At 56.1% G+C, this 11,340-nt stretch overlaps 4 protein-coding genes and 1 non-coding gene across 5 annotated transcripts; 3 read left to right on the top strand and 2 right to left on the bottom strand.

The window, feature by feature from the left end:
• Positions 1-3: 3 nt before the first annotated feature.
• Positions 4-1,867, top strand: BP01DRAFT_221438 (terpenoid synthase). The gene has a single exon (XM_025571141.1). The coding sequence runs from the start codon at positions 46-48 to the stop codon at positions 1,597-1,599; it is 1,554 nt and encodes a 517-aa protein (XP_025426397.1). The 5' UTR covers positions 4-45; the 3' UTR covers positions 1,600-1,867.
• Positions 1,868-2,389: 522 nt separating this feature from the next.
• On the bottom strand, positions 2,390-2,479 carry BP01DRAFT_t313. Its single transcript has one exon. It is a non-coding gene; the product is annotated as a tRNA-Asp (tRNA).
• Positions 2,480-2,858: 379 nt separating this feature from the next.
• Positions 2,859-3,841, top strand: BP01DRAFT_387402 (A1pp-domain-containing protein; the record flags this gene model as incomplete). Its single annotated transcript, XM_025577737.1, has 2 exons — positions 2,859-2,898; positions 3,126-3,841. The coding sequence occupies 2 exons, from the start codon at positions 2,859-2,861 to the stop codon at positions 3,839-3,841; spliced, it is 756 nt and encodes a 251-aa protein (XP_025426396.1).
• A 260-nt stretch (positions 3,842-4,101) lies between these two features.
• BP01DRAFT_387401 (transcription factor domain-containing protein) lies at positions 4,102-6,282 on the bottom strand (the record flags this gene model as incomplete). Its single annotated transcript, XM_025577736.1, has 8 exons — positions 4,102-4,318; positions 4,378-4,595; positions 4,643-5,125; positions 5,174-5,457; positions 5,517-5,944; positions 6,010-6,107; positions 6,174-6,197; positions 6,265-6,282. 8 exons carry the CDS (start codon positions 6,280-6,282, stop codon positions 4,102-4,104), a joined length of 1,770 nt encoding a protein of 589 aa, XP_025426395.1.
• A 452-nt stretch (positions 6,283-6,734) lies between these two features.
• On the top strand, positions 6,735-11,329 carry BP01DRAFT_361312 (ABC transporter ATP-binding protein). The gene is made up of 9 exons (XM_025576120.1): positions 6,735-6,949; positions 7,011-7,088; positions 7,150-7,265; positions 7,324-7,378; positions 7,428-8,029; positions 8,089-9,251; positions 9,305-9,477; positions 9,530-11,029; positions 11,082-11,329. Exons 1-9 carry the CDS (start codon positions 6,779-6,781, stop codon positions 11,106-11,108), a joined length of 3,885 nt encoding a protein of 1,294 aa, XP_025426394.1. The 5' UTR covers positions 6,735-6,778; the 3' UTR covers positions 11,109-11,329.
• The last annotated feature ends 11 nt before the right edge of the window (positions 11,330-11,340 follow it).

The following is an 11,340-nucleotide window of genomic DNA, read 5'->3' as shown; positions in this document are numbered from 1 at the left end:
CCCCGAACCAGCACTAATGGATGCGACAGTGTGTACTGGACCCTAATGGGCTTCGCCCACGGCACCCGCCTGGGCAAGGAAGATCAGGCCATCGTCAGAGACGCGCTCGATGCCGCCGAGCGCACCATGTTCTTCACAAACGACTACTACAGCTGGCCGAAGGAGAAGCGCGAGACCAAGAGGCGCCCCGTGGCCAACGTCATCCTGTTCCTCATGCAACACCAGAACATGTCCGAGGAGGAGGCGATCGCTCAGGCCAAGGAGCTCATCATCCAGAACGAGCAGGAGTTCGTGAAGCGTCGTGAGGCGCTCTACCAGGCCAACCCTGATCTCGCGCCCAAGCTCCGCAAGTGGATGGAGATCCTCGGCTCGTCCCTCGCAGGTATCCACTACTGGTCCAAGAACACGCCCCGCTACGCCGTGCTTGCCACGGTCGAGGAGAGTGAGGAGGAGGATGAGCACAGCCAGCACGGTTCCACCACCGATGTGGTAGAGAACTCTTCCGAAGGAGATGCCTCGGCTGAAGATGAGGATGACGATGAGGAAGATGAGGATGAGGAAGCGGAGGCAGAGGAAGAGGAAGAGGCGGAGGAAGATCAGGAGCAGGAGGCGGAACATGTGGAGGAAGCGGCCCAGCCCGAGGAGCCCCAGGACGCGCCGGTCTGGACTCCGCTCGCCGAGGAGCCTGCCCCCATCGTCCAGCTCAACACCATGCCCCTGCTGGCCCCCGCCGGCTACATGAGATCCATCGCCATCACCGACCTGCAGAGCGAGCTGCTGAGCGCTCTCAACGTCTGGCTGCAGGTCCCCAACCGCCCCCTGACCTACATCAAGCAGATCATCAACGAACTGCAGGACTCGGCCCACATGCTGGCCGACATCCAGGACCACGCGACCCACCGCAGCCAGCGCACCCCGGCCCACCAGGTCTTTGGCCGGGCGCAGTGCATGAACAGCGCCGCTTACACATTCGTCCGCGTGGCTAAGATCGTCAACAGCCTCAAGTGCCCCGGCATGCTTGACGGGCTTCTGGAAGAGCTGGAGGCCCGCTTTATCGGCCAGTCGTGGGACCTCGACTGGCGCACCACCTCCCACGCCCCGTCCGAACAGGAGTACCTGACCATGGTGGACCAGAAGTCGGGCTCCACCTTCCGCCTGCTCGTGCGCCTCATGCAGGCCGCCAGCATGGAGGGATCATCGCTGGACTTTGAGCCCCTGGCCAAGCTGCTCGGCCGCTGGTACCAGATCCGCCACGAGTACCTGGGACTGCTCGGCCGCGGCGAGGACCTGGACCACGGCAAGATCGTCTACCCGATCGTGCGCTGCTGCAACCTGGACCCGGCCGCCAAGACGGTCATCCTCGGCATTTACCGACAGAAGGCGGCCGAGGCCCCGCTGTCGCCGGAGAGCAAGACGCAGATCCTGGATCTGCTGCACCGCACGGGCGCCCTGCAGGCGACCTACGATCTGATCCGCCAGCTCGGCCGCGAGGTGAACAAGACGGTGACGGAGCTGGAGGCGGCCGCCGCGGAGCTGAACCCGGCCTTGCGGGGTCTGGTCAAGTCCCTGAGCGAGCTGCCCATCCCCACCTCTTTGTAAAGAAAGAGGAAGAAGGAAGGAACCTGATACCCCAAAACGATTTATGATGCCCTAATGATTTTGTTTTCACTTTCCTTTGTCAGCATCCACTCTTTCTTCCGGCATGATCGATGACTTATGATGTTTTGTTTGTGTATTATAGAATGCGCTATGACTGATGATGGTTGATGTATATACGTCTTCAAATGAGTTCAGACTGAGTTCCCACTCCGGGGTGAGATGTACTTGAGGTGTAGATAAGGTGTAGCTGGGATGTCGTTGATCTGTAGTTGGGCTAAGTTAAGTAAGGTCTATGTAGATTGTATAAAGTGATGTGAGGTTAAGTGGAGGTTCTATATCAGTAATTCGCCTGGCTATACTCTGCTGCTTCGAAGATTCTCTCCAGCGTCGGCCATGCATAGTTAATATCATGACGAGCCTGGATCCCGAATCGACTACGCCACCCCCCAATATCATAATTCGTGTCCCAAATCATGGAATCCAGCCCATTTGTATCTGCAACGGTCGATATTCTTACCTCTCTTTCTGACTGCAGCAGCGCTCCATGCGATATATGTTGCCGGGGGTTGGAACAATACCATTAACTGCTAGTAGCCAGGAGTGGGAACAATCACATTATATATCCCGTCGCTGCACAACTAGTCAAACACAACTTATAGTCAAAACTGCTTTGTCTGCAAGTAGTCCTTATTGTGGAGTATAGCAAAAAGAACGGACAAGATCCTGATGTAGAGTAACTGGCACGTACTGGATCATATATGCCTCACGGAAAGATGAGAGCAAAAAGAATCTCCCCGACTGGGAGTCGAACCCAGGTCTCCCGCGCTTGTTCCCGAGTGGGATTGACAAGCGGAAATCATGACCGTTAGACCATCGAGGAAGAGATATTACTATTGCGTCTGTTTTGTGTTTAGCAGGATACTTTGGTGAGCGTCGAAATCCGCGCGGAATTGGACCGCCATGCAAACAGCTCAAAAATCACTTGCTGTTTTGATTGGGCTTCCGGTTATTTCTAAACAGCACAAACAAACAAATTATCAACAAACATCCTTGTGTTTCCTCTTTGGGTAAAATGGCTCCGCTGGGTGGATCTATGGAGAATACATATATGACGCCTGGCCTTGGAAACAAGGACCCGAGTCATTGTTAAGCAAGAAAGCCAGTGAGACAGTAAGTTATGGCTGCCAATCCGCTGCCCAGGGTCCTACAGTCCCTACTTCGCGACTCCCATGACTTCCACTGAGCACATACATGCCATCATGGTCATGATGCTGCAACGGGGGATCACATCCTTACTATGTAGACCTGGGCGCGAATCCGACCCATGAAGCGGCTGCTTTGTGTACGCCACCCACGACAGCTCCTCGTGCCAGCCCTTTTGCGCGATATCGAAGAGATCTCGCTGTGGGAGCGATCACACCGCGCTTTAGCTGACGCCGCAGCCCTCCCTCGGGTCACGACTCGAGCCACAGCAGACAAAGATGCCTCCGACCGAGTCACAATGACTAAATGACATCTCTGGCAAGGCGACATCACCACCCTCAGTAACCTCACCGTCATCACAAACGCAGCCAACACCCGCAGGCTGGGCTGCTTCCAGCCCGCGCACCGCTGCATCGACAACGTCATTCACTCGCGTGCCGGTCCCCGTCTCCGAGAAGAATGCTTCCGCCTCATGGACAATGGGAACCGCAACCTCCCGGTCAGTGACCCTGTGATCACAGCGGGCTACTGTCTCCCAGCGCCGTACATTATCCATACGGTCGGGCCGCAGCTCGACGCTGATCAGTCCAGCCTGGGCCTTGCACAGCGCGCTCAGCTCGCCCAGTGTTATCGCGCTGTGCTCGACCAGGTTGAATCACTACCAATTTCTGACGAGGATGGCAAGACAGTCGCCCTGTGCAGCATCTCAATCGGGCTCTTCGCGTTTCCCGTTGACGAAGCTGCAACTCTGGCTGTTGAGGCTGTCATCGCTGGTTGCGCCAGCATCCAGAAATGGGCATCACGAACATCATCTTCGATACCTTCCGCGAGGAGGACACGGTCGCTTACGCGCGACTACTCTCCCCTTTACCTTTGCCCTCAATTCAGCACCGCGGCTGACCGGGGGCCTCCATTGACGAAGCACGCATCTGGTCCGGCGAAGCAGACACCGTCCTCCTCAGCTGTGGCGCGGGCCTCTCCGCCGCCACGGGACGGGACTATACCTCCACCACCCTCTTCGCGCGACATGGGGTCATGATCGACCCGGGCAAAAAGTAGTATCTCTAGAGTTAGGGGTCGGTATGTCAACGCCCGGGGTGCTGCGTGGGAAGAATGAGGAGCGGGTAGAAACTGGCGAGGGAGCGATCAAGTTGGTCAGGGTGAGTCTAGGAGAGACGGTGGGTGCCCGGCGGAGTTAAAATCGATAGGTTTGGCGACTAGCATCGAGGGTGATTTGAAGGATATGCTGAGGATGACTAGATGCATAGTTCAGTTGTCTTGATCACCTTCAATGCAGTCTTAACGGCCCCTTGCGACCTCCTGGCAGGCTCGCGTCATCTCTCGCACTACGAGACTGATACATTTCAACTCCATCCGGTCTCTGGACGCGACTTCAATGTAATCGTCAAACCACGTCACCAGGGCGACGTCCGCCTCAATGCCCTCGCGGTCGTAGCATCCCAGGATATCATGAAAGAGAACGAAGAGGGGAATGGATTGGTGAAGCAAGATGAGACTGTCTGGGTTAGCCGAGGCATCGAACAGCTGCTGTATGGAGGCCCACGAAGCACATACCTGATACCCCAGTACGGGCGAGGCGTCGCTTCCATGAGCGACCGCGACCTCTGCAGACTCTTCCGGGCGATCTCCACGGTATGATATGGCAGCCGGTGACTGTCGCGGTGGGACGGTTTCGACTGGTAGAAGACGATGAGCATCTTGTAGCTGCTGAAGAGGATGTCGACACAGAACCAGGTGTCAATGCGGTTGGTCGTCGAGTTCAGTAGCTCTTCCTGCTTGGGTCAGCATGGGTCAGCAGCCATGGTAGGCATCGTCCTACCGGATTCCAATCGGACATGATCTTCTGCACTTCCGCGATTAATCCATCAATGGTGTCGTTGTATGCCCGGGTATGAGTGTCGGGATTGGTGGCCATAATGTCGAGATATCGCATTGTCACGATCGTCAAACGCATGGAGGCGAGGAAATGGATTTGAATGAAGCGGGTGGACGCATGGTCCACGCCGGTGATGGTGGGATCCGGAAAGTTCACTGCCCAGGATCCCCCGGAGATGATGGCGGGCTTTCCGAAAGAAAGTCGAAAGTGACTTTCGGTCCGGAGAATATGCCAGAATTCGAACCGCTTGCGGTTGCGCTCGATCCCCTCGTGCGGCGAGACTTCTTCCGTCCGCGACGACCTCTCGCTGCAGTCGTGCTGATCCTCATCCACCGAAAAGTAGCCCAAAGCACGGGCGATCGGACAGGCGGTCTTGAAGATCTTCCACGACAGATCGCTGTCGCAACTCTCAAGCGTCATCGAGATCTGCTGCTGTCAGCTTCGTGCCTGGCCCCGACGGGGATATCTGCACACCATCATAAATGCCGCAAAGAGATCGGCAGACGTATTCTGGATCTGGCCGAGCCATTCCTCCGCTAACTTGAGACACGTGCCACAGAGAGCCTGAACAGTCTGGTTTCTCGCTTCGACTTCATCCCCGTCGAGCATGAACGACTGGAAGAGGACATTGTAGTAGATGATCTGGGAGGTCGCATCGAGCCGGACGTGGGGGCTTTCCATCAATTCGGGCATTGCCATCATGAAGTCCTTTCCCAGCGGGATGCGAAACCCTTCGAATTGATAGTTGCTGAAGTATTCTGAGGGAGTCAGTTGCCGTTGGCTACTCCGTCCTCTGGACCGGTAGTTGACCACTCACGGTTGATCCATTTCTTTGCCGTCTCTTTCGGGATCGCCGGGGGGCTGAGCTCTGTTGGCGCTGGATCGAGCTGCTCGATGCGCGCGATGGCAGCATCCAACGCTTTGATGCAGCGTTCATTCTCGAAGAAGCGTGACCCGGTCTTGTCAATGGCACAGAAGACGTGTGAGTGCAGGCGGGATTGGATGCGATCGTCTTTGACGCGGGCCAGTAGGCTCTGCACCATGGCCTGACCAGCGGGCGACTGCGCACTCGGGGGAAGTTCATTCGTCGACGACGAACCAGGAGTCGAGATGTTGTCCGACTCTACGGACATAGAGCGATGGATGTCATCTTCGTCGGCCGTATTGTGGCCCAGTCGACAGTGGTCCTCGAGGCGTTCCAGACGTCGGAGGATTTCGCGCAGGATATCTTTGTCATGGACTGCTCTACATCGCACGGTCGCGTCAGCCCAATCTGACACATAGCAGTCGCAGAGAACGAAAGAGACTACCTCCGCTTGAGAGTGCGTTGCTTTCTAGGCAGATACGTGCACTGGGCGCCAGCAGTGGTGCACTTGTCACATGGCGGGTCGGCGCGATTGCAGCGAATCTACCGTGATTATTTCGTCATTGTTGGCATGCTGCCCAGTATGGGGGGAAGGAGGAGAAGACTCACCTTTTTGGCCTGGCAACGTGTGCACTGGGCTGGGATTAGAAAATATAGTCAAAGATGGCGATAGGTCAACAAACAAGATCAGGATACTTACTGATAGGGATTGGGTCATGATGTGGAGGGGGGAGGAATTGAGTGGGGAGAGAATGGAAGAGTTCGGGGAGTTGCAACCCTCCGAAATCCCCGAGGGGCACAACACAATCAGGGGGAAGCTGCAAGTTGACCGCCTCTGGTTGTGGTATCCGAACCGTCAGTCTGCCGGCAGTATCGCTGTATGCTGTATGCTGTATGCTGCAGGCTGTCTCTCACCGCCCCCGGGATCATGGAAATCCCCGAATGTCCGGACATCCATGCTTTGCTTTTTTTGTCGGGGATCGACAGGACCCTAAAATTCCATGATTTCTTGACTTTGGTTTGGTTCTATTGAAAGACTGCATCGATACGACTCCACTTATCCGCATATCGTAACTTTGCATGGATCTAGGCTGGATTTGCCCCTGGCTAGACCATTGCCATATAAATCATGTTTATCCCCACCATGACACCTGGGCTGCTTCCCTTCCTCTGGCTTCAATTTACCTGCATGATTTCCCTCCAGGTCAGTCGCTATGGGTTCATCGACTGAGAATCCTCGACCATATGGCGAGTCTAGTGATATCCTCACCGCGGAGAAGATTGTCTCCGTGACCGATCACTCGGATGCTCCTTCGACAGCCGGCAAGAAGTCTGATGCCCAGGATGTCAGCCCTGAACAGACAGCCTCGCTGGGCAGCTACTTGGTATGATTTTTCTGTCAATCAATCGTTGAGATCAGAAGTAGCTAATCCTTGTGATGATCAGAGGCTGCTGTCGTATACCTCCGCTACCGATCGCGCCGTTCTCGTCGTTGCCCTCATTTCCTCCATCGGTTCGGGTGTGGTATGTTGCCCTCCCCCCATGAGAGAGAAGACCGGTGAAATTCGCTAACTCCCTTCGCCAGCCCCTACCACTCATGAACATTATTTTCGGTAATATGGTGGGCGAATTCAATGGCTACTTCAGCGATGGGTCCACCACCACCGAAGGCGAATTTAAGTCTGCCATCAGCCGACTGAGGTGAGTTGTCGACAGCGACTCGAGCCAATCACTCAACCGGACCCTAACACCCACTCAGTCTAGACATCGTCTACCTCTTCATTGCGAAGTTTGCCCTCACGTATTTCTCAATGGTGCGTCAACTGCCTCATCCTGAGCCAGCGCATGGATAACCTTTTTCAGTACTGCTTCCGGGTCATCGGCCTCCGCGTGTCTGGCACCCTCCGCCTGCGATACATGCAGGCGCTCTTCGCCCAGCCCATCAGCAAACTTGACCAAGTCTCGGTCGGCTCGGTCACCAACACCATCACCACTCTGTCCAACTCGATTCAGCAGAGTATCTCCGACAAGCTGGCCATCCTCTTCCAGTCGCTCGCCCTGCTCGTCGCCGCCTACGTTATCGCCTTCCGGTATTCGTGGGCCTTGACCCTGGTCACCAGCGCCGCCCTGCTCTTCATACTGATCGTCTGCTTTTTCACCCTTCCCATGATCACCAAGGTCCAGCAGCAGGTCGACAAGGCCGACGAAAAACACGCGTCCATCGCGGCCGAGGTGTTCAGCTCAATCCGCACCGTGGTCTCCCTGGGGGCCGAGGGGACGCTGGCCCAGCGATACGCTGAGTGGATTGAAATTGCCCGGCTGCGCGGAAGAAATCTGTCGGTGCTTATCGCGGCCCAGCTCGGTCTGATGTTCTTTGCCATGTACGCCAGCTACTCGCTGGCCTTCTGGTTTGGACTCAAGCTGTACCGGGAGGGACATATTGCCAACATCAATACTGTCATCACGTAAGCACTTGGGGGTTCGGTCGACCATCGAAAAAGCACTCACTCACTGACGCTCCTAGTGTATTCTTTTCGATTATGGTCGCAGTCAGCGTTCTAGGCGCCATCGCCTCGCCGTTGATGATCATCTCGAAAGCTGCCAGCGCCGCGAGCGCATTCTTCGACATGATCGACAGCAACCAGGTCGATTCCAGCGGACTCAAGGCCCCCCAGGTCTCGGCAGAAGTCGATCTCGTATTCCAGGATGTGCATTTCACATACCCATCGCGCCCGGATTCCAAAGTGCTCAAGGGGCTGAACGTCCGCTTTCAAAAACACAAGACCACCGCTTTAGTGGGACCCTCGGGTTCTGGCAAGAGTACCATCGTCGGGCTGCTTGAGCGGTGGTATGAACTGAACGCCAATGCGGATCACTCCGACCAGGGGGCGATCATGGTGGGAGAGCACAACATCCAGGACCTGGATCTGCAGTGGTGGCGCACGCAGATCGGCCTGGTGCAGCAGGAGCCGGTCTTATTCAACGATACTATTTTCAACAACATTGCCTATGGACTGATCGGCACGCAGTGGGAGCATGAGTCGGAGGAGGTCAAGCGCGGGTTGATCCAACAGGCTTGTCAGGAAGCGTTTGCGGATGAGTTTATCGATCGTTTGCCGGACGGCCTTGCGACCATCGTGGGCGAGAACGGGACCAAGCTCAGTGGAGGACAACGACAGCGTCTGGCCATAGCTCGGAGTATTGTTAAGCAACCCACAATCTTGATTCTGGACGAAGCGACCAGTGCAATCGACGTACGCGGCGAGAAGATCGTCCAGGCGGCGCTCGATCGCCTGGCCGAGAACCGCACGACCATCGTGATTGCCCATCGGCTGACGACGATCCGCAAGGCAGACCACATTGTGGTGATGAAAGGTGGCGTCAACGTCGAGCAGGGAACACACGAGGAGCTCTTGGCTATCGAAGACGGCGTGTACAATGGGCTGGTTAATGCGCAGACACTCGAGTTGCTGGGTGCGGACGACAAAGAACTCGAGGAAGGGGCCGAAGACACGGACGACGACGCCAAATCGGATAAACTGAGCCTGCATCAGCTCGAGCTGGAGGAGGAACTGGAGAAATCGAAGCAACGAGGCTTCTTTGGCAGCATTGGACTGATTGTGTACGAGAACCGAGGCCAGTGGCGGTTCTATGTGCCTGCGCTGCTTGGCACCGCAGGTGCTGGAGGTAAGCCTTCGAAGATATTTGAGAAGAGTCCTGAAGATACTGACAAGGACCAGCTGCCTATCCCATCCAGAGTTGGCTGTTCGCTCGAATCATCCAGGTGTTCAACTATTCAGGGGACAAGCTCTCCCATGCGGCCAATTTCTGGGGTCTGATGTTCCTCGTTCTGGCTATTGGCAACGCCCTCTGTTATGCCACGGTCGGATATTCCGCCAATCGTTTCTCGGTGGTGAGTTGATAGACGATACTCTCCCCGGCTTGATCAATTCTGATATGCGCAGGAAATCTCCTCGGTCTGCCGAAATCAATACTTCAAGAACATCGTTGAAAAGCCGATTCCATACCACGACCGCAACGACAACGCCTCGGGTTCGCTGGTTTCTCGCCTGTCCACCGACCCCAAGCAAGTCCAGGAGCTTCTCGGTGTCAACGGAGCGTTTCCCTGTATCTCCATCTTCAGCATGATCGGATGTATCATTATCGCCTTCATCTTTGGGTGGAAACTCAGTCTGGTGGCGGTGCTGGCCGCGCTGCCGTGCACATTCCTGGCCGCCTTCATGCGCATCCGGTACGAGATCAAGTTCGAGGCGATGAATGCGGCCGTATATTCTGGCAGCTCGCAGTTTGCGGCGGAGGCCATTGACGCCTTCCGGACGGTGTCAGCCCTGACGATGGAAGACGCGATCCTGCACCGCTACAAAACCATGCTGGTCGAGCAGCAGAGCAAAGCGTTGCGCAAGGCGTGGTACGCGACGCTCGTCTTCGCCTTCTCCGACAGTGTGGAGCTGTGTGCCATGGCCCTGACCTTCTGGTATGGAGGCCAGCTGCTCGCCTCGCGCGAATACGAGCCCACCTCATTCTTTGTGATTTATATGGCCATCATCCAGGGGGGACAGCAGGCTGGCCAGTTCTTCAGCTGGGGCTCCAACTTCGCCCAGTCGACAGCTGCTGCCAACCGCATCCTGAACTCCCGCCCGACGCGCAGCTACCGCGAGCAGCAGCAGCAGAAGAGCACCAATCTTACCAACTCGACAAGCGCGGCGAGCATCGCCTTCCGCAATGTCGCCTTCCGCTACCCTTCGCAGGAACATCCACTCTTCACGGGGTTGAATTTGAATATCACTCCGGGCCAATTCGTCGCTTTCGTCGGTCCCTCAGGCTGCGGCAAGACGACGGTGATTGCCATGCTGGAGCGCTTCTACAACCCGTCGAATGGCACCGTCTTGCTCAACGACCAGGACATCACATCCCTCGACACAGCGACCTACCGCCAGCGGATCTCGCTCGTTGCCCAAGAACCGAGACTGTTCGAAGGCACGATCCGCGAGAACATCACCCTGGGCTTGACCAATCCCTCCGAGGTCAGCGACGAGGCGATCGAGCAAGCCTGCCGCGACGCCGAGATCCACGACTTTATCACCTCCATGCCCCAAGGCTACCACACCGAGCTGGGGATCAAGGCCCAGGCTGCCCTGAGCGGTGGCCAGCGCCAGCGACTGTGTATTGCCCGGGCGCTGCTCCGCAAGCCGACGCTGCTGCTCCTCGACGAGGCGACGTCGAGTCTCGATTCGCAGTCCGAGAAGGTCGTGCAGGCGGCCTTGGAGAAGCTGGCGGCGAAGCGCAGTATGACGATCGTAGCGGTGGCACATCGGCTGGCGACGATTCAGAAGGCTGATGTGATCTTCGTGTTTGGGGAAGGTCGGGTTGGCTTGGGGTCGCGGATTGTCGAGCAGGGAACGCATGGCGAGTTGCTGCGGAATCGGGGGGTCTATTATCAGATGGTATGCTCTTTTCTCTTCCGTGCTCATGGGATTGTACTAACTTGGACGATAGTGTCAGGAGAATGCGTTGGATCGATGATGTTCTGCTTGTTTGGTGTTGACAGCGATTGGATGTGGACTGGATTGAGATTGATGTGCGATGACTGTTGGACTGATACCCCCTCTCCCTTGGATGATACCTGTATAATAAGTAATTCGATATACCCACTGCCCCCAAGAATGTTATTTGTTATTAGGGCTTCTGTCACGATGGAAGTGAGGCAGGTGCATCGGGATACCTCCTTTCTCTGTTAATTCCAGGTCGATGACTT

This window comes from Aspergillus saccharolyticus, assembly GCF_003184585.1.
Source record: "Aspergillus saccharolyticus JOP 1030-1 unplaced genomic scaffold BP01scaffold_70, whole genome shotgun sequence".
In the NCBI taxonomy this organism is placed as follows: domain Eukaryota; kingdom Fungi; phylum Ascomycota; class Eurotiomycetes; order Eurotiales; family Aspergillaceae; genus Aspergillus; species Aspergillus saccharolyticus.
This window is presented reverse-complemented; position numbering and strand designations above follow the sequence as displayed.

Coding starts and splice junctions, on each gene's coding strand:
- BP01DRAFT_361312 (XM_025576120.1), top strand. CDS start 6,779: ATGGGTTCATCGACTGAGAATCCTCGACCATATGGCGAGTCTAGTGAT. Junction 7,266..7,323: donor TCTGCCATCAGCCGACTGAG/GTGAGTTGTCGA, acceptor ACACCCACTCAG/TCTAGACATCGTCTACCTCT. Junction 9,252..9,304: donor TGGCACCGCAGGTGCTGGAG/GTAAGCCTTCGA, acceptor GACAAGGACCAG/CTGCCTATCCCATCCAGAGT.
- BP01DRAFT_221438 (XM_025571141.1), top strand. CDS start 46: ATGGGCTTCGCCCACGGCACCCGCCTGGGCAAGGAAGATCAGGCCATC.